General features: G+C 40.7%; 2 protein-coding genes across 6 annotated transcripts in view; one reads left to right on the forward strand and one right to left on the reverse strand.

Annotated features, from left to right (window-relative positions):
- The window catches only part of LOC116318343 (membrane-associated guanylate kinase, WW and PDZ domain-containing protein 2-like), a 90,307-nt gene extending 80,647 nt beyond the window's left edge, over positions 1 to 9,660 (forward strand). Inside the window, exons 13-23 of one of the 5 annotated variants that reach the window (XM_039615645.1) lie at positions 124 to 316; positions 396 to 511; positions 934 to 1,126; positions 1,646 to 1,885; positions 3,063 to 3,248; positions 3,671 to 3,977; positions 4,597 to 4,816; positions 4,981 to 5,124; positions 5,642 to 5,780; positions 6,037 to 6,072; positions 6,585 to 9,660. In XM_039615645.1, the coding sequence (XP_039471579.1) occupies positions 124 to 316; positions 396 to 511; positions 934 to 1,126; positions 1,646 to 1,885; positions 3,063 to 3,248; positions 3,671 to 3,977; positions 4,597 to 4,816; positions 4,981 to 5,124; positions 5,642 to 5,780; positions 6,037 to 6,072; positions 6,585 to 7,279 (2,469 nt within the window). In that variant the 3' untranslated portion in view covers positions 7,280 to 9,660. Of the gene's footprint in view, positions 1 to 123; positions 317 to 395; positions 512 to 933; positions 1,127 to 1,645; positions 1,886 to 3,062; positions 3,249 to 3,670; positions 3,978 to 4,596; positions 4,877 to 4,980; positions 5,125 to 5,641; positions 5,781 to 6,036; positions 6,126 to 6,584 lie in introns of all 5 variants that reach the window. The other 4 variants (XM_039615646.1, XM_039615647.1, XM_039615648.1 and 1 more) reach the window with 4 other exon arrangements.
- A 316-nt stretch (positions 9,661 to 9,976) lies between these two features.
- LOC116318318 (endoplasmic reticulum-Golgi intermediate compartment protein 2-like) lies at positions 9,977 to 15,693 on the reverse strand. Its single transcript, XM_031737294.2, has 13 exons — positions 15,221 to 15,693; positions 15,035 to 15,143; positions 14,905 to 14,951; positions 14,759 to 14,826; positions 14,618 to 14,658; positions 14,284 to 14,385; positions 14,106 to 14,198; positions 12,996 to 13,051; positions 12,797 to 12,895; positions 12,604 to 12,701; positions 12,353 to 12,515; positions 10,930 to 11,003; positions 9,977 to 10,841 (listed from the first exon to the last, which is right to left on the reverse strand). Exons 1-13 carry the CDS (start codon positions 15,324 to 15,326, stop codon positions 10,776 to 10,778), a joined length of 1,122 nt encoding a protein of 373 aa, XP_031593154.1. The 5' UTR covers positions 15,327 to 15,693; the 3' UTR covers positions 9,977 to 10,775.
- Between the last annotated feature and the right edge of the window lie 2,299 nt (positions 15,694 to 17,992).

Here is a 17,992-nt window from a genome sequence, read left to right on the forward strand (position 1 = left end):
ATTTATAGTGATAATTAATAATAAAATAATAATAATAAGTAATAATTAATTTAAGACAAACAATAAGAATGAATAGGCAAAACTGAGTTAAGTTAAACATCTGTTGTTGGTGCTTCCTTCTAGTTACCTGACCAATGGGATCCACACAGCAGCCCTCAAGCAAATCTGTCTGGTCCAGTATTGCCACCTGGTACGCCCTTCCCAAACCAGCCACAGCACCGCACTTCTGTGCCTGACTCCACCGAAGGCTTCGACCTTAACAAACCCGACCCGTATGACCTTTATGAGAAGTCAAGGGCCATCTATGAGAGCAGACGTGAGTACAGAAAACTTTGTTTTTTTTGTTTAAGGCGGAAAATCGAGCATCGTTTTAACCGTCAGCTCCTGTGCGTCAGGCCCGGAGTACGAAGAGGTGGAGGTGCACCTGCTGAGGGAGAAGACTGGATTCGGCTTCCGCATCCTGGGGGGAGACGAGGCCGTGCAGGCTGTGAGTCCGGACGCCCGTGACAAGGCTCGTATGGGACGGGCTGGACCACACTCATATTTTAACCTCATACACACCAGCCTCATCTGACTTGCACTTAATCTTGTCTCACAATCTCCATCTGGTCCCAAACATCTGACCAAAACAGCCTCCAGACACACACGCAGACTTGCACACAAGTGGCCTTCTCACACTTTGCTGACCCTCTAACTGCTCAGTGCCTCCCATACTGAAGTAACGCCTTGCTAACTTGTCCTCGTTGTACAACAGCATGCAGTCTATGACAGAGAAAGAATGTGACATAAGGATATAAAGAAGGTGAAAAACTGTTACCATGACCCAAAGGTAGTTTACAAGCTAAGTAAAGCAACTGTTGTGTGATTCCACTTGTCTTCGACTCATCTCCTTCACCCTAATCTATGCTGCTAATATTGATTGTCTTTGAACAGATTGTCATTGGCGCTATAATAGAGAACACTCCCGCTGAGCGCGACGGGCGGCTTCGACCCGGGGATGAGCTCATTTCTGTGGATAAAAATGTGGTTGCTGGGAAACCGCACAAATACGTAATAGACTTGATGCACGCAGCCGCTCGCAATGGTCAAGTCAGCTTGACTGTGAGAAGGAGAGTGCAAATGCCCGGTGAGGACATGTTTTGTTTGTTGATTTTTTTTTCTGTTCTTTTTTGTTTTGTGTTTTTGTCTTTTTTTTCACACTTAACCAAGATTGGAGAACAGGCTGCACATTTCACTGGCATCAAATTAAAAAAACACAGCTTGGACACGGCACACATGCTAACAGTCTGCGCGCAGGATCTCTGTGTACTTCTCACCCACACATCCTTTCTGTGGTAGTAGATCATACATACATTTATCCTTTGTTCATTGTCAGCTCTGCAGCAGCAGGCTCTGTGGTTTGTGTCTTTCTGGGTGCGCTTCTCCCGCAGGGGCAAGCGGTTACAAAAGAGTCATAAATGACAAGCAGAGAAGCCAAGTTTGACTTTGACACAGAATCCCTGCTGGGATTGAAGAAGACCACTGTTGTTTTGATTTTTGTCAGTGGCTACATCTTTCATCTTTAGCTCCTTTTTTCGGGAAACAGTGAAAACTCAATGACCGCTGTGAGCGGACTCATCTCGCCTGCTCTCGTCCTCTCCTTCAGGTGAACCGTGTCCCGTGAACGGCCGCAGCCCCGGCTCAGTGTCCACGCAGCACAGCTCTCCACGTAGCGACGCAGCTTCGGCTTCGGGCCCTCCGGTGGTCGCTGCCACGGTTGCCACTTCGCCACCGGAGGGATCTGCCCTGCAAACCAGCGATGTGGTTATTAACCGCAAGGAGAACGAGGGCTTCGGCTTTGTCATCATCAGCTCCCTGAACAGACCGGAAAATGCCACCGTCATCAGTGAGTTACACTGACTTGCATCTGTCAGGATCCCTGAAGGTTATTCCTAAAGATAAATGGTGATTTTTACATCCTGATGAGCAATCATCCTAAAGATGGTGGCTGTGCAGTCGTCTTTTTAGTTTTTGCTGCTGTATCTATTTCATGGGGAAAAACGCAAATGCATCATTTAATCTCAAACCAACACAGGCCTCTTGCTTGACCAGCATAAAAACACTATGGTATAAAGTTCAAACATATATAATGACTCCTGTGAAAATTTAGCTTCATATCTCAAATATTTTTAGGATATATTTCTTTTGATTTATATATATATATATATATATATATAAATATACATTTTTTTTTTTTAATGTATTCATTTTTTTGTAATTTCACAATGCCTGCTCTCTTTAAAGTCGATGCCCGGTAAGAGATTAGGTCATTATCATAGAATCACTTCCACTAAAGTGCTGTTTCTTATCCCGTCCAGTAGCTTCAGAGCTTCCATTAGCCGGGGTCAAGAGAAATTAATTTGTCTTTTTTCCTCTTGATTCAGCCTAAGTAGTATTAAAAGCATCTTTAAAAGTCTTAAATGAGGCTTTATTAAACATATGATTACACTTTGCTACAGGGAGCTAATATCTTTCAGCAGACTGTGGGATTCTTCAGTCAGATTGGAGTGATGGCACTATGAAGATGTTTTGTTCTGAAGATTAATGGATTCTTCTCAAATGTCCTACAGATTCTGGGAACATCCACTGCAATATTTCTGTACACACCTAAAAATAAACATACCCCCAAAGTGGGTCTGGCATGCCCATTTTGGGCATACTGAACTAATTTTAAACATTAGTTCAGGATGTAATGGTGCTTGTTGAACAGTCCCTGAGGGGTTTTCTATGCGCTGAGTTCAGAGATATTTCATAATGAAGTGGAAATTTTCTGTTTTTTGTTAAGTGTCTATAAAAGCTTAAATTCAAAATTCCATTTGTTTAGTTGGCATACCTTCATCATGAAATTGTAAAATCTACACTTCTGTGTTGCAATTTCAAGGCAACAAAATATTTAAACCTGTCATTTTAAACAGTGGCTGCAGTCCTAACCTGTGAGGCTAAGGCTGTAATACAAACACTAATGTGCTGTTTTTACATCTTTCTTCAAAACTGACAACCACCTTGCTGTTGTCCGTTTCCAGCTGTGCCCCATAAAATAGGACGCATCATCGAGGGCAGCCCGGCCGACAGATGTGGGAAGCTGAAGGTGGGCGACCGGATCCTGGCGGTGAACGGACAGTCCATTATCAGCATGCCGCATGCAGACATTGTCAAGCTCATTAAAGATGCTGGACTAACAGTCACTCTGCACATCATACCAGAGGAGAGTAAGTGTTTTTGTGCCGCAAATAAAATCAGACGTTGTTCTGTGAATGTTTATTTGGCTCCTGTTTTACCTTTGCAGGAAACTCCCTGAACTCAGTGCCCTCTATCTCATATGAATATATTTTATTTCACTTCACCAAAGAAAGACTTACACACAAAAAGTGTTGCATTTACTGAGGTTAAAAAGTCAAAAGGCTTCTATATTTAGTCATCTATAAAGGATGCAGGGTTTGTGCTTGGTGATGCAGAAACATAAATGTTAGAAGGTTTTTTAGCAAATGGAGCAAATAATTCAGAAGATATTTCTTCTGCAATCTTAAACATCCTGAACATGTTTTATTTGTCAATCCATTCAATTCACTTTTTATTCAGAGCTGAATTTGCCACTCGAGTACAATCTTGCCTAACCCTCTGTCCATCGCAGGCTCCCATTCTGGTCCTAGTTCAGAGAAGCAGAGCCCCATGACCCAGAAACACAGCCCGCAGACCCAGCCCAGTCCTGTAGCCCAGACAAGCCAAGGAGGCACGCAGTCTGGCCAAATGGCCGCTCAGCCAGGCCAAGCGGCCACTCAGCCAGGTCAAGCACCCGGCCAGACACCAGTCCAACCCGGCCAGACACCAGCTCAGACAAACCAAGCGGTGACTGGTCCTCCTGCACCAGCAGGAACCCAGCAGAGCCCAGTCACGCAGCCATCTGGCCCCCATCCACAGCTCTACCTCCACGATGGCAGGTAAGGCTGGGTTAAGAGGCTGTTTGGTAAGATTTGTTAAAAAGCACACAGAATGACTGAAAGGAGGAGGGGCATGAAGTTCACAGGTGACAGATACCAAATTGTGCATGCTGAAGAGAGTGTCCCAGTCAGTGTAGCAGAAAACCTGTGACTACAGACAACTGATGTCCCAGTCAGACACTCTGTCTCAGGCTGGTTTCTACCCAGTTGCATAACACCACTTAGCTTCTACAGTGTGCAGTGAATAATTTACTTTAAGGTATCTCCTCTATAATGCAGGATCCTAGCAATCGGACCCTGCTTTGTGTCAAAACTATGAAAGCGTGAGTGTGTGCGCGCACGCGAGTCTCAGATCGCGACACTGTGAGCAGCCCTCCCAGAGCTGTGGGTTGATGCCCATTTTGCAAGTGTGAACTTGATAAAAGTTTCATAACAGAGGCTGATATTCCCACCTATCCATTTTGTGATGAGCCTTCTCATCTGCACACACCCAGTAATTGTCTGTTTTTTTTCCTTCCTTACATCTCCAGTGTTACTTCACCAGCAAATTTATTCCAACAGGGATGCTGTTGTTCACCTCGCTGCTCAGATTTTTGTCAACTTTTCATTCTCATGCCAGGTCAGAGGTAAAAGCAAGACAGGATGTCAAACCTGACTTCCGCCATCCTCCATTCACTGACTACCGGCAACCGCCGGTAGATTACCGTCATCCACCAGTGACTGATTATCGCCAGCCACCAACACTGGACTACAGACACCCACCTGGTCTGCTGGATTTTAGACAGCACCCTGCAGCTGCACAGTTCCCTCTAGGGATCCCAGCTGACTTCAGACCACAGGTAGAGCTTGACCAAGAACTGTCTGCTTATGTTGACCGTACATCCTTCATTTGTATGCAGGTTTGTAACTTATTGCAATTATATTTATCATAATCATTGCTTTTCACATAGAAATCACATATTTTATTTTTTCTGTTGTAAATCGTCTACATTTTTTTCTGCAGGACTATGATTACTTTACAGTGGAGCTCGAGAAAAGCGCTAAAGGTTTTGGCTTCAGTATTCGAGGAGGCAGAGAGTACAAGATGGACTTGTTTGTGTTGCGCCTTGCAGAGGATGGTCCTGCTATACGAAATGGAAGAATGAGGGTGAGATAAGGAAAACCACGACAAGAGTGAAAGCACTATTTGGCAGATGGTTGGGATTACAGTTGGTAAATAGTAATGGCTCTGTTTTGTTTTTGAAAATGAAAAAAGTAAGTCTGATTAATCCAAAGTAAGTCGAACACACACACACACACACACACACACACACACACACACACACACACACACACACACACACACACACACATCCATCTAAATGGTCGTGTCACATAATATCACTCAGCGTGCTTGTTAAAATTTAGAGGTGGTTAAAAGTTTAACACAGCATGGATTTTTCCTTCTGCTCAAGTGAGTAAGTATGAATGCATGTGAATTGAGTAAACCTTTGCTGGGATGCTCACTCTTAACCACTCGTGTTGAAATGTACTTGAACAAGGCTCTTAATGGCGCTCATTCCCAAGTTGCTCAGTGGAGGTTCCCCAACAGAAGAAAAGTTACTCTGCTGTGGATAAACCGAGGCTGGCAGAAACTGACCCGGTCCTGTGTGTGTCTCGTCCAGGTTGGAGATCAGATCATAGAGATTAACGGGGACAGCACCAGGGACATGACTCACGCCCGCGCCATTGAACTCATCAAAGCGGGAGGCAGGCGGGTCAGGCTGCTGCTAAAGAGAGGCACAGGACAGGTGCCAGAATATGGTGAGTTTTCCTTACAAAGAGAAGGAGTCTCATTGTTTACACTCTTACTAAAGATTTACTGTTTGCTCTTCAACTTAACTCAAGAACACATTAACATGCATTAATATCTGTCCACTTTTTACTCCTTGACTAATATCTGAAAGCCTACTTTGATTAAACAGTAGATGGTAACGAGCGACTCTCAAGCCTTCGTGTGTTGTAACCCCTCTGCTTTAAGTCTAATGATTGGTATAGGCTTTTACTTGCCTTCCCTCAGGAATGGTACCTCCCAACCTCTCCATGTGCATGAAAGGTGACACACTAAGCTCCCCCTATTTCTTCCTAATGGGGCACTCTAAAGACACGGTTTGTGAAAACTGCATGTCTCTCTCTCTCCATACTGATTAATCTGTGTGCTATAACTGTGGTCACGAGTTTTTGCATGGGAAAGTAGCTGGCATGTGTGCATCTGTGCTCGTGTGTGCTATAGTAAGAGTGGAAGATGGTTTGTAGTGACCCTTTGGGTCTAATTGTCCTGAAGAGGGTTGTGAAGTAGACTTTTACTCAAGAGAGCTGCTCGGGATCAGTCCGTCACACACAGGTGCAAATATGTTAACTGTTTACAAGCACTGAATAAATCCTGACACATAAGTCTGTTGCTGTGCTGCTTATACATGTGTGCATGCAAGTTTGTCTGATATTATAAAAGAACGTGTTTATCTCTGGGGTTTTTTCCCTTTCTCTCTGTCTCTGTATGCATGTGCATGCTCGTTTCCACCTCTTTCATATCAGTCCTCTTGAGCATATTGTCTTCCTCCCTGACAGACTGTGCCGGCCCCTGGGATTCCCTTTCTACAGCCCACTCTGCCCTGCAGGAAGTGACCCTGGAAGCTCACCTGAATCCATTGCTTTCATCCCATCCATTGTCAGCCCCAGATTCCCCTCATCAGCTCCCTCTAGAGGCCACAGTGTGCATGGCAGACAAAGCTCCAAAGCTGACAGACCACAGCTCCATTAGAGGGGCTGCAGGTGGCAGGTCCACCGAGCAGAAATGCATCATCAGGGGGCAGGGAACCCCTCAGGGGTCGGGAGAGATGGACTGTGGACCGGGCGACAGACAGCTTCGTGCTTTGCCTTCCAAAGTTGTTGTGGGAAGGTGCATTGACAGAAGAGAGAGGCAAAGGGAGACTTGCTCCCCCTGCTGTGAGAGAAAGGGTCTGCATACACAGGCGTTAAGCACTATCTGGCCCTGGGACCCATTTGCTGGTGTGAATTTGAACGGAGCCTCTCAGGGCAGTGGAGATGGACATATCAGCCTCCAGGAGAGGCTGGTGTCCCGAGGTCTGTTCTCCAGGGAAGATGAGCGGGCCGGTGGCCACATTGGGCTGTACTGCCCCTCCAAAAACGTGGAAGATCCTCCAGCAACGAGTGCTGCTGCCTCCCCGAGGCCCTGGAATGTCCCTGGGTCTGACAAACTGCCTGGCACCCTGAGGTCCTGGACCTCCACAGTAAGCAGGTAGAAGGGATCTTACTGGTTTGGGCCGAGTCACACTGTATGGCTCCTCATTCGGTTCACCACTGGACCTTTCAGAGAACCAGTAGATCTCCCTTGCCGCCTCTGTCTGCCCTGTTTTCATCGCCATCGACTTCTGAGATCATGTTTTATATTTCAGTTGTTGTTACAAGATGATTATTACACCCACCACCTTAAAGACAAAGAAACTTACACAGCTATTGTAACATATGGTCTAAACCTTTGGGGACCCTTTTATGCGACTTCTGATTTTCTGATCACAGATGGAGCAATGACGCCTGACTCTGAGTGGAGCTGTGCTTTCGATACGTACCTTTAAATGCTCGACTGTATCTGGTTCAGACTGTTTAGTGCAGCGTGGGCTCACACGAGGAAGAGAAACATATGTAGAACCAGGAGATTTCTGTTTTCTTGCCCTGTTTTCTCTGCGCAGTGGGATGAACCAGACTACAAATGTGTCAGATGGAAGTAGTGACACTGAAACTCCTGGAACACACGGCACTGACCCCAACGACAGCCCAGTTAACCCGACATATGTTAAATCGCACATGCCTACCAATATATCTCATACTATAAATGTAAAGATGTGAAAAATATGTACATTTGGTAAACTCAGAAACATACCTATTAGTGTTTTTGAGGCAGTGTTGTAGTTAGATACATTGTTTAAAAAAACAAACAAACAAACAAAAAAAGAAGCAGGACAGTATTTTAGGATCACTGTTTCCACGGCCTCGTCTATAAACTACATATCAAAGACTGTGCGAGTCACCACACCCAGACCGCCAAGGCAGGCGGCGTTTGTGTGCATGGCTATACACCACCATGTCTTTAGACAGGGACTCGCGTCTTTTAAAGGCAGAAAATCAAGATGTGGAGCAGACCGGTCGGCACTCATGAGACGAAAAGGATTGTTTTTTCCCACGAAATTGAACAAAATTGAACTTTTGTGTAACTGAAGACAGTTGGCTTAGTAAGAACTCATGATACTCTTCTGAGTTATGTACACAACTTGATCACAGTCAACCATGCAGTCATTGTGCAGAATTATAAGCTGTGTTGTATTCATTTTAATGATCAAAAGGAAAAATTTGTCCAGTCTCTATTTCCCATTTCTATGCCTTTTACTGTGCTAAGTGTACCACATCACTGTGGGAGAGGGGCATCGGTGCGGGGAAGAGGAGGCCGATGGTTATGAGGTGGGGCAGAGTGCCTTACTCGAACTAATGCAGAGCTGTTGCCGTTGTGAAGTATTTTGGGAACTGAATGCAAAACAGATATCAGCAACCATGCACACACGTCAGCAAACCGCTGAGTTGTGAAATCCGTCTTTCGTCGGACACCAAGCAGTATATATCTTGATGCACTCGGCTGCATAGCTTATCAGTGTCAATGATTGCCCTTTGTCCCCTTGTGTTTTAAAGGGGATAACATGTAGCCTGTAGCATCACATCCTCTTCTTAGAGTCGTCTGGGAGGGTAGAGCTGTGAACGTTTATCGAGACAGGGCTGTATCAAAGAGGACCACGGTTTCTGTGTTTCAGCTTAACGTTAAGTTTGTATTGTTGCCCGCAAATTTCACATCTGTGAAACATACATGCATTTAAATATGACGTCACTGTCCTCCTGCATTTCTCCATTTCGATGTCATCCATTTTTCTCAGCGGGATGTGTGCTCTTTATTAAAGATTTATCACTAAAGCTTTTGAGTACTGGAGGACCAGATTAATTAAAAAAGAAAAAAAGATTGCGACTGTTTGACTGAATGCAACATGATGGTACATCCAAGCTGTGCTTGTAAGCTGCTGGGAAAGCCATGCGCCTGCAGACTGGGATACTAGTAAGACCTTGTGCAATGAGAGTCATCGGGCCTGATCCTGATCCGCGGTGGATTCTGACTGAGCTGTGTGTTCTGTGATTAAAATGGTTGTGAAAACACGCAGTAGGCTGTAGAAATGTGTTTTTCCGTATGTACAAATGTCAAAGTTAGGAAAAGGTGAAAGAATACGTCATCCAGCCCTCTGTCTCCATCCAGGCCACCCCCACCCCTTGCCTGCTGTGACCGATTTTTGTATGAAGAAACAAAAAAATATCTGCTTATCAGAACCTGTGAAGGATGGCACGCTCATAAACCCCCACTGAGATCAAGTATAACTGTGTAGTGTTAATTGTGTACTATTCACCTTGTACAGCTGTATTCCTACAAATATGGTTTACTGTATCATTGATACTGTAGTTTCAAAGACGTGAACAACTATTTTTATGAAATGCGACAGTACTGATATATTACATTTTGCTAAAAAACAAAACTTGTTTACTGAAAGATATTCTGAAATACTGTCAAATAAACTCTTGACATGGTGTAAAATATTCTTTTCTACAGGTTCTTGCTTGTAAAATTGGGACGAGAGGAAATAATGGATCAGTTTATTCATCAATGTATAAATAATCGACAGTTTGGGTTACTAAGTAGTCGTTTACCCAAACAAAACAGCAAATATTCACTGCAGTTAAGCATCACTTTCACTTTCTGCCAATTTTTTTTATTGCTAAATTGTGTGTGCCGTTTATTTAAAAGGGCAACCAGCAATCACAACACCGCTGGCTCTGAGATTTTCAGCACTTCCAGCCATAGATGGGTCAGACTGTAGCAGGATGTACAATAGACAGTTAAATGCAGACAGTGAACTTAAAACTGGATTTTATTTCCAATAACCAATTTCACCACAAACACTCTTATACTTTTCACACAATTCCACTTTAAAAGGGACACACATCCATCCATCGATGCTTCTCTGGTGGAGCCAATCCCAGCTGCCATAGGGTGAGAGGCGGGGTATACCACAGACGGATCACCAGGCTATTGCAGGGCTAATAGTTACATCCATTCACACTCACATATACACCTACGGCCCATTTAGAATCACTGCTTAACCTAACCTGCATGTCCCTGGACACTGGAAGGAACCCACAGGGAAAAGATCCAGGCTCAGCTTAGTTAGCGGATGGATTTAAACCCAGAACCCCAATACCCATGCACACGTTTCTCCCTTTCTGAATGTGATGAGATGCATTTTAGACCGGGGCACTGAGAAGTTGTTCCATGTCCCTGACAGGTTTAAGTATAACATTCACTTCTGTAAAAAGGCTGAAGTATGAGGAGGGGGCCCCACAACCGAGGGAAGTGAAAATGTGTTGGCCTGCAGGTATCTTTGCAGTAAATCTAATCAATTCTACAACATTTATCTAAGAATTTCTGCTTTCCATCTCTCCAGTGACTCTGACACGTGACAAGTGGAGGTACTGATTAGTCTTTCATAAGTAGAGGAATCACTGCTTTTGATTCGTGGAATCACACAGTTAAAACAGATAAAAATACACATTTTTAACAAAAAAGGGAACATTTTATAATAAAACTTGTAAACATCTCCCCAGCATGTCATTGCTGTCTGTAGGTAAGGCCAAGATTGTGAGCATCTGCTGTTACTCAGTGTAGTTTTCAGCAGGAAGCAGAGTTTCACTGCTTTCCTGCGCTGTCAGGTCATCCTTCTGAGGAAGGAGAAAATAAGAAATTAGTACCACTAAAAAAAAAAAATTGAATTGCTCTTGTACTTGTTTTACTTCTGCATTAACTTACAGGTTTGTAGATTCCCATTTGGAAACGACAGCAAACTACATCAACCAAGAACCCCACCAAGCCGTGGATCATACCTGCCGGGAGAGAAAAACTTTAAATACTGATGTTCATGTTCAGGGTTTAGATGAGGTGAAAGCAGCTTGGTCTAAGTTGTTAGCTGCTATTTTTATGCAGTGGCTACATCTGTGAATAATGCATAAAGTGTGATTTTTCTCTTCATCCAGGTGGATTAACAGCATTCATTTAAGAATGATGGTTCACAAACAGAGTCACAGGATCCTCCAGGGTTCAGTCTTGGCAGGAACATCATGTTTGGGATTACAACACTCAGGTACTTCTGCTGTTAAGCTGAAGTTTTCTATGAGAATACCTGGATCTACTTTGTTAAATTACATGCAAAGGTCTCACATCCTGTTTTACTGGTTAAAGGGTCACTCTAAAGCTGTTTGTGTAATATATTCTACTGTTATAATAGCCAAAGTATCAGAGAGGTCAGCCTGTGTACAAATGACTCCAGACTTTACTGAACTGTTTCTGTTCTACTCTTGACTCTGTATGATTTCAGTGAGATGTTAATCTCAGACACAGAAACTCCACCCACCTGCTCTTTAATCTCTCTGGAGAGGCTGCGAGGTGCAGCCAATTAGGAAAAATGGCTTAAAACTGGATAAGGAAGTTAAAACCACTTAACACAAGTCGACAACATGAGAGGTTCAACAGAGAGGTTCCACTATAAGATAAATAAGTGTTCATTTTTACTGTGAATCGTGCAAAGCTAATGTATAAAAGTCTATAAATGAGCATAATAAGCGCACTTTATGATGGGAATTTGTTAGTATGGTTCTTGCATTATAGCATGATTTAATCAGTTAACTTGCAAGGAGCTGTTGTCATGAAATGCTTGTAAGCAGCTCTGACACTCAAAATCTATTTTCAAAGTTTTAAAGGTTAGTGTATCTTTTGACTTTCCCCCAATAAAGAGTACATGTGATGACCTCCCCTGTACCCTTGATGACGAGTTTTGACACGTCAGTATACGTCAATAATGTCGTGGTTTGACGACCATTAGAATAACTTTCAGGTTTTTCCAAGGGTAGCTGCATAAGCAGCACCGCAGTAACCTCTGATCCACATGCAGTGATTTTGTTCTATAAGCAGGCTGAAATATGACCAAAACAACTCAGGTCAGAAAAGAGCTTCAAGGATTACTCCTAGTAGGCTTTCAAGGGGTAAAGGGTTAAAGCTGTTGTTGCTGCTTGATACCTCCTTTTCATAACTGCAATGATTAACCTGAAAAAAAGTTATGAACAAACAATCACTGTGACCTCTAAGTTGGTTTTCAGTCAGTAGAGCAATCTGAAAATGTTACTGCAGTACACTCTTAATATAGACGGCACTCAAACAGCATGAGCACGTTAGCTACCTGTGGTGGAGAAAATGCCTCCGATGATGCCGCAGAGTCTGACGAGAAACTGCCACAGAGGCATGTGCTGCTCGGTGACTTTGACCATTAGTGAGCTGATATCGTATTTCATAAAGATCCCTGAGACTCCGTGGCTGCCTGCAGCATGGTTTATCACACGTTCCTGTGGAACAGCCAAAGGCATACAAATGCTTTCAGTACAATGACACACTGTCTACTCCCCAGCTAAAACAGTACAAACCCAGCCCTACCCGCTCAGTGACGGAGTACTGATGCGTTTCTGCAGACACTTTGTAGGTGTTCAGTTTGGTTGGCACAATGGTGATGAAGTACTGAAACATGTGGTTAGCTGGAAAGAAGCATCAAGAGCCATCAGTGGAAATAAAAGTTTATCAGAGCACTTTAATAACAAGTAATTCAAAAATATCTGAAACACCAACTTACAATCAGCAGCGATTTTCTCTGTGCCGTCCAGAGGGCTGATAATTCCAGGAAGTGGCTCTCCAAAGGACAGGTGGTCAATCCGGTGAGAGAAGTTGTAAGCTGTAACAAATAGAAAACAATAAATAATCTTTATAACATATAAAACAGTTTACTTTCCATCTGTTGCTGCCATTTGGTGTCAGAAAGTCTGCAAACCTACAGTCATGGGCGACGAGGGCGGCTAAATGGGCGTGACCTCGAGGATGCGGGATGGACCTGTAAGTGGATGAAAAGGTCAGTGTTAACCATACATATATATATATATATAAATCAATGACATGACAACAGCCATAATATCCCATGCTAGTGATCTAATTTGCAAACAGAGCAGCACAGAGGTGAGCAGAGGTTAGAGCACAGGTATCAAGGCCCCGACTCCAGCCCTTGATAATAAATTGGAGCAAAACCAACTTCTGTGGGGAAATTTGTATTTGATAATCAATGTGCAAAACTATAAGTTTACAGAGAGCATCGCTAACAAGCCAATGTCTCCTTTCCATGTAGCGGTAGAAGCAAGTCATTTCAGTCTCTGTGTGATTGCCCTCCTCATAGCCACTGATATCAATGCAACTTTCTGTCTCTCTTGATGGAAATGTGTTGAACTAGTTTTGCAAAAGCGACTGGGATTCATACCACATCAGCATAAAGAAGTACTGAACAGCAGAGCTGTGTGATAATCACATTTTAATTTTAGCTTTCAGATTATTAAACCAAGATAACAAAAATCATTACTGTTCCATATTCTATTCATTTATAATTACCACTCCACAAAAGGCCAGATCCACTGCCTACAATCAATTACTTCATTCAGTTAAATTATAATTAAAGTTTGTGGAAATCCCCTTCACTGAAAAAACAAAACAAACTTCTACTGTTTTTCTGTCTTTGTTTTGTAATTGTGTTATAATTTGTGTTGATTTTTGCCAATCCTACTAGACATGTCTTGCATGCAGCTCAAAAATCCAAGTGAGGAACTCCCAGAAAGTTAATTCTGTTCATTTAGATTTTCATCAGGCAAAGAATCCAAGAGACTTGGATAAGTGACGAAACTGCATCCAGATGAATAGAATCAACTTTTTGGCAGCCTTACTAGACAGTCCAGACTGTGGTGACTGACACATGGAGTCCAAAGAAGATGTGCGCTCACATTAGGGCCATGCAGGAAGCAGTACCTGCTATGATTGTTTCTGTACAGTGGGAGGACGTTTACAGTCTATGGTTCAAAATAAAACATTGTGTTAAATGATACATCGTTTTGAGTGTTACCTACTTGCCAACAGTAATGTGGAAATTTCCTGCCACCTTGTTGACATAAAGATGTCCATGGATCCTGCAGGCACTCAGGGAAGCGGTGCTGTCCTCACTGCGGGGGGAAACCTAAGCAATCAGCGTAATCGCACTTTCATTCACCTCCCAACAAAACACAGATAATCCTGAGGGTCCTTTACCTTTTCGTCTGAGCAGGAGGAGCTCCTTTTATTGCAGCCTTGAAAATGACATCCTGCAGAGCGTGCTCCACTCTCAGACGCTCCTGGATGTGCAGAAGAGTCCTGACAGGCAGGGACAGAAATATTAGGACAACAAAGGCTCACTTGGGAAACAATTAACCTTTTTTTTTTTTTTCAAATTACATCGACAAATGTGAGGATGCAAACATTGTCTTAATTATTAGTAAAGCTTCAGTAAGTTAAAAAATCTATACAGCCTAACATTTGGCGTGCTTTAGTGTTACTGGATTATAGATCGTAATACCCGAGTACTGAATGTGAATAAATAACTTACATGTGCCATATTCTTTGCTGTGGTGGGAGCTCGAAGTTGACCTAAATTGTGAAAAAAAAAAAAAAAAAAAAAAAAACAACTGTCGGACATGCCAGAGATTACATTTTCATTGTTCACTGCATGATAAAATCACAAACCCACCGGTTCATATTGTAATCCATCAGAGGCCACCATGGTCTCTGCCAGATCGAGGACATCTGCTCCTATATCTGCATCCAATCAAACACGGACGTTAAAAACCTTTTCGTGCTATAAATACACACACAAATACACCTTTATGTACTTACATTGGCATCTCATGGCCACTGTAATGTCCACATTTATCCTGAGTTTACTGTTGGTAAAGAATAGGTGCAGTTAGGAGACAGCTGAGAGGTTTTTGAGGGCGGTGATGGCATGAACTTGTTCAGCTTTTACCTGCTGAAGTCTCTGTCCACCTCGTATTCGTACTTCATCCATGTGTGTCTGTACACAAAGAACTCCAAGAAGGCGAGGACAGCCATGAAAGTGAATGCTATCAGAGACACTGGAGAGAGTTTGAAATGGGATTAGATTGAACTCTCCTCTGAGATTAGCTACAGCTAAAAAATATGCAGTCTGTACCTGTCCCACCGCTGGCTGTGGACTCCACGTAGCCTTCAGGAACTTTAGGAAAAGCGTCTAACTCCTTCACCAGAGTCAGAGCCTTCTTCTTCGTCAGTCTCCTCATCTTGGGACCTGCGGCGGAGCTTAAACTCCAAGTGACTCCCACATGAAGTGGATGTTTTCGGGTTTGATGTGTTTAAAGCGACGACAGCTGAGGTCTACGTTAGTTTGATGACGTTGGTCATGACAGCTACCGGGCTAGCGTATAGCGTTAGCTAGCTAACTAGCCGAACAACTGGATTAATGCTAAATTAAATGCCCCCCAAAAACAGGAATTATATACAGCTAAAGAGCTTGTGTTTACGATGACACAGCAAGAAATATACAACTACAGAGGAAGCTACCCCGGGATAAGTGTGTTATGGAGTATCTGCATTGTCGTTTGACCCGCATTGTCTGCACAGAAAAACTGCACTCTTTTGGCCCTAGCGCCCTCTAGTGGTTAAGAGGGGAGTCAGCCTGCATTTCTTTCTGTTTAGTCCTGGTACTTTGCTGCTGCCACAAATCACCCCAGTCACTCCACATTCTCCACCCTATCTGGACTCTCTTCACTATCTCACTTACACACTGTTCGTTGCTTTGAATGGTTGACACCATGTATTTATTTCTGCTCCGTGCAGCTTCACTGTTACACCTGCCTTTTTCTTCTATTTACTTTCATTCCTCCACTGCAAACCTCCACCTCTCCAGGATCTCTTTCACCTGATCACTACTCTCACAACTTAATTTGTCAGTGTGTTCATCAGCACTGCAAACAAGAAGGAGCTCAGAGACGTTGTGAGGCGGTTGCTGTGTGACATTTCTTTTTTTGCGAAATTTAGCAATAACTACTAAAGACCAGCTCCACAGTATTTAGGTGTTGTGTCACGCTAATTATGTGATTATTACATGATTATTACAAGACCCCCAATCATGGATTACATAGCATCAGTCCTTCTCACCATGGAGACGTTAAGAGTGAATGTCTAGATTATCTGTAGTTATCAAAAAGGTCTAACTGATCTTTTTAATACTATTCATGTTGTGCTGTAGGAGCTTGCACCTAAAGTAGCCTTTTAACCTGCAGCTGCGGATTAGGAGGCCTCCAACTTTCTCCAACGTTATTTACTTTCGTTGTAGTGTTGTTTTATATTTTGAATTCAAATTTTTATTTTCTATTGACTTTAAAAATACATAAAATGGCTGCATTTTTATTAAAGATGAAGTAAACATTTGTCATATATATATATATATATATATCCATCCATCCATTCGCTTCCGCTTCTCCTTTTCAGGGTCGCGGGGGGCGCTGGAGCCTATCCCAGCTGTCATGGGGGCGAGGCGGGGTACACCCTGGACAGGTCGCCAGTCTGTCGCAGGGGCCAACACACAAGGACAGACAACCATTCACACTCACATTCGCCGCGCACATTCACACCTAGTGGCAATTTGGTTTATCCAATTAACCTATCCCCACAAGTTGCATGTCTTTGGACGGTGGGAGGAAGCCGAGTACCCGGAGAGAACCCACGCAAACACGGGAGAACATGAAACTCCACACAGAAAGACCCGGCCTGATGTTGGAATTGAACTCAGGACCTTCTTGCTGTGCGGCAACAGTGCTAACCACCGTGCCACCGTGTGTATATATACATATATATACATATATATATATATACATATATATATATATATATATATATATATATATATATATATATATATATATATATATATATATATACATATATACATATATATACATATATATATATATATATATACATATATATACATATATATATATATATACATATATACATATATATATATATATATATATATATATATATATATATATATATATATATATATATATATATATATATATATATACATATATATATATATATATATATATATATATATATATATATATATATATATATATATATATATATATATATATATATATATATATATATATATATATATATATATATATATATATATATATATATATATATATATATATATATATATATATATATATATATATATATATATATATATATATATATATATATATATATATATATATATATATATATATATATATATATATATATATATATATATATATATATATATATATATATATATATATATATATATATATATATATATATATATATATATATATATATATATATATATATATATATATATATATATATATATATATATATATATATATATATATATATATATATATATATATATATATATATATATATATATATATATATATATATATATATATATATATATATATATATATATATATATATATATATATATATATATATATATATATATATATATATATATATATATATATATATATATATATATATATATATATATATATATATATATATATATATATATATATATATATATATATATATATATATATATATATATATATATATATATATATATATATATATATATATATATATATATATATATATATATATATATATATATATATATATATATATATATATATATATATATATATATATATATATATATATATATATATATATATATATATATATATATATATATATATATATATATATATATATATATATATATATATATATATATATATATATATATATATATATATATATATATATATATATATATATATATATATATATATATATATATATATAT

The sequence above is a fragment of the Oreochromis aureus genome, linkage group 7, assembly GCF_013358895.1.
Source record: "Oreochromis aureus strain Israel breed Guangdong linkage group 7, ZZ_aureus, whole genome shotgun sequence".
NCBI classification, from domain to species: domain Eukaryota; kingdom Metazoa; phylum Chordata; class Actinopteri; order Cichliformes; family Cichlidae; genus Oreochromis; species Oreochromis aureus.

Bases quoted from the DNA above. Each gene is read 5' to 3' on its own strand.
- LOC116318318 (XM_031737294.2), bottom strand. From the start codon at position 15,326: ATGAGGAGACTGACGAAGAAGAAGGCTCTGACTCTGGTGAAGGAGTTA. The intron at 12,516-12,603 runs GTAGGGCTGGGT...GCTGTTCCACAG, and splicing joins AGTACTCCGTCACTGAGCGG to GAACGTGTGATAAACCATGC. The intron at 10,842-10,929 runs GTAAGTTAATGC...CTCCTTCCTCAG, and splicing joins AAATGGGAATCTACAAACCT to AAGGATGACCTGACAGCGCA.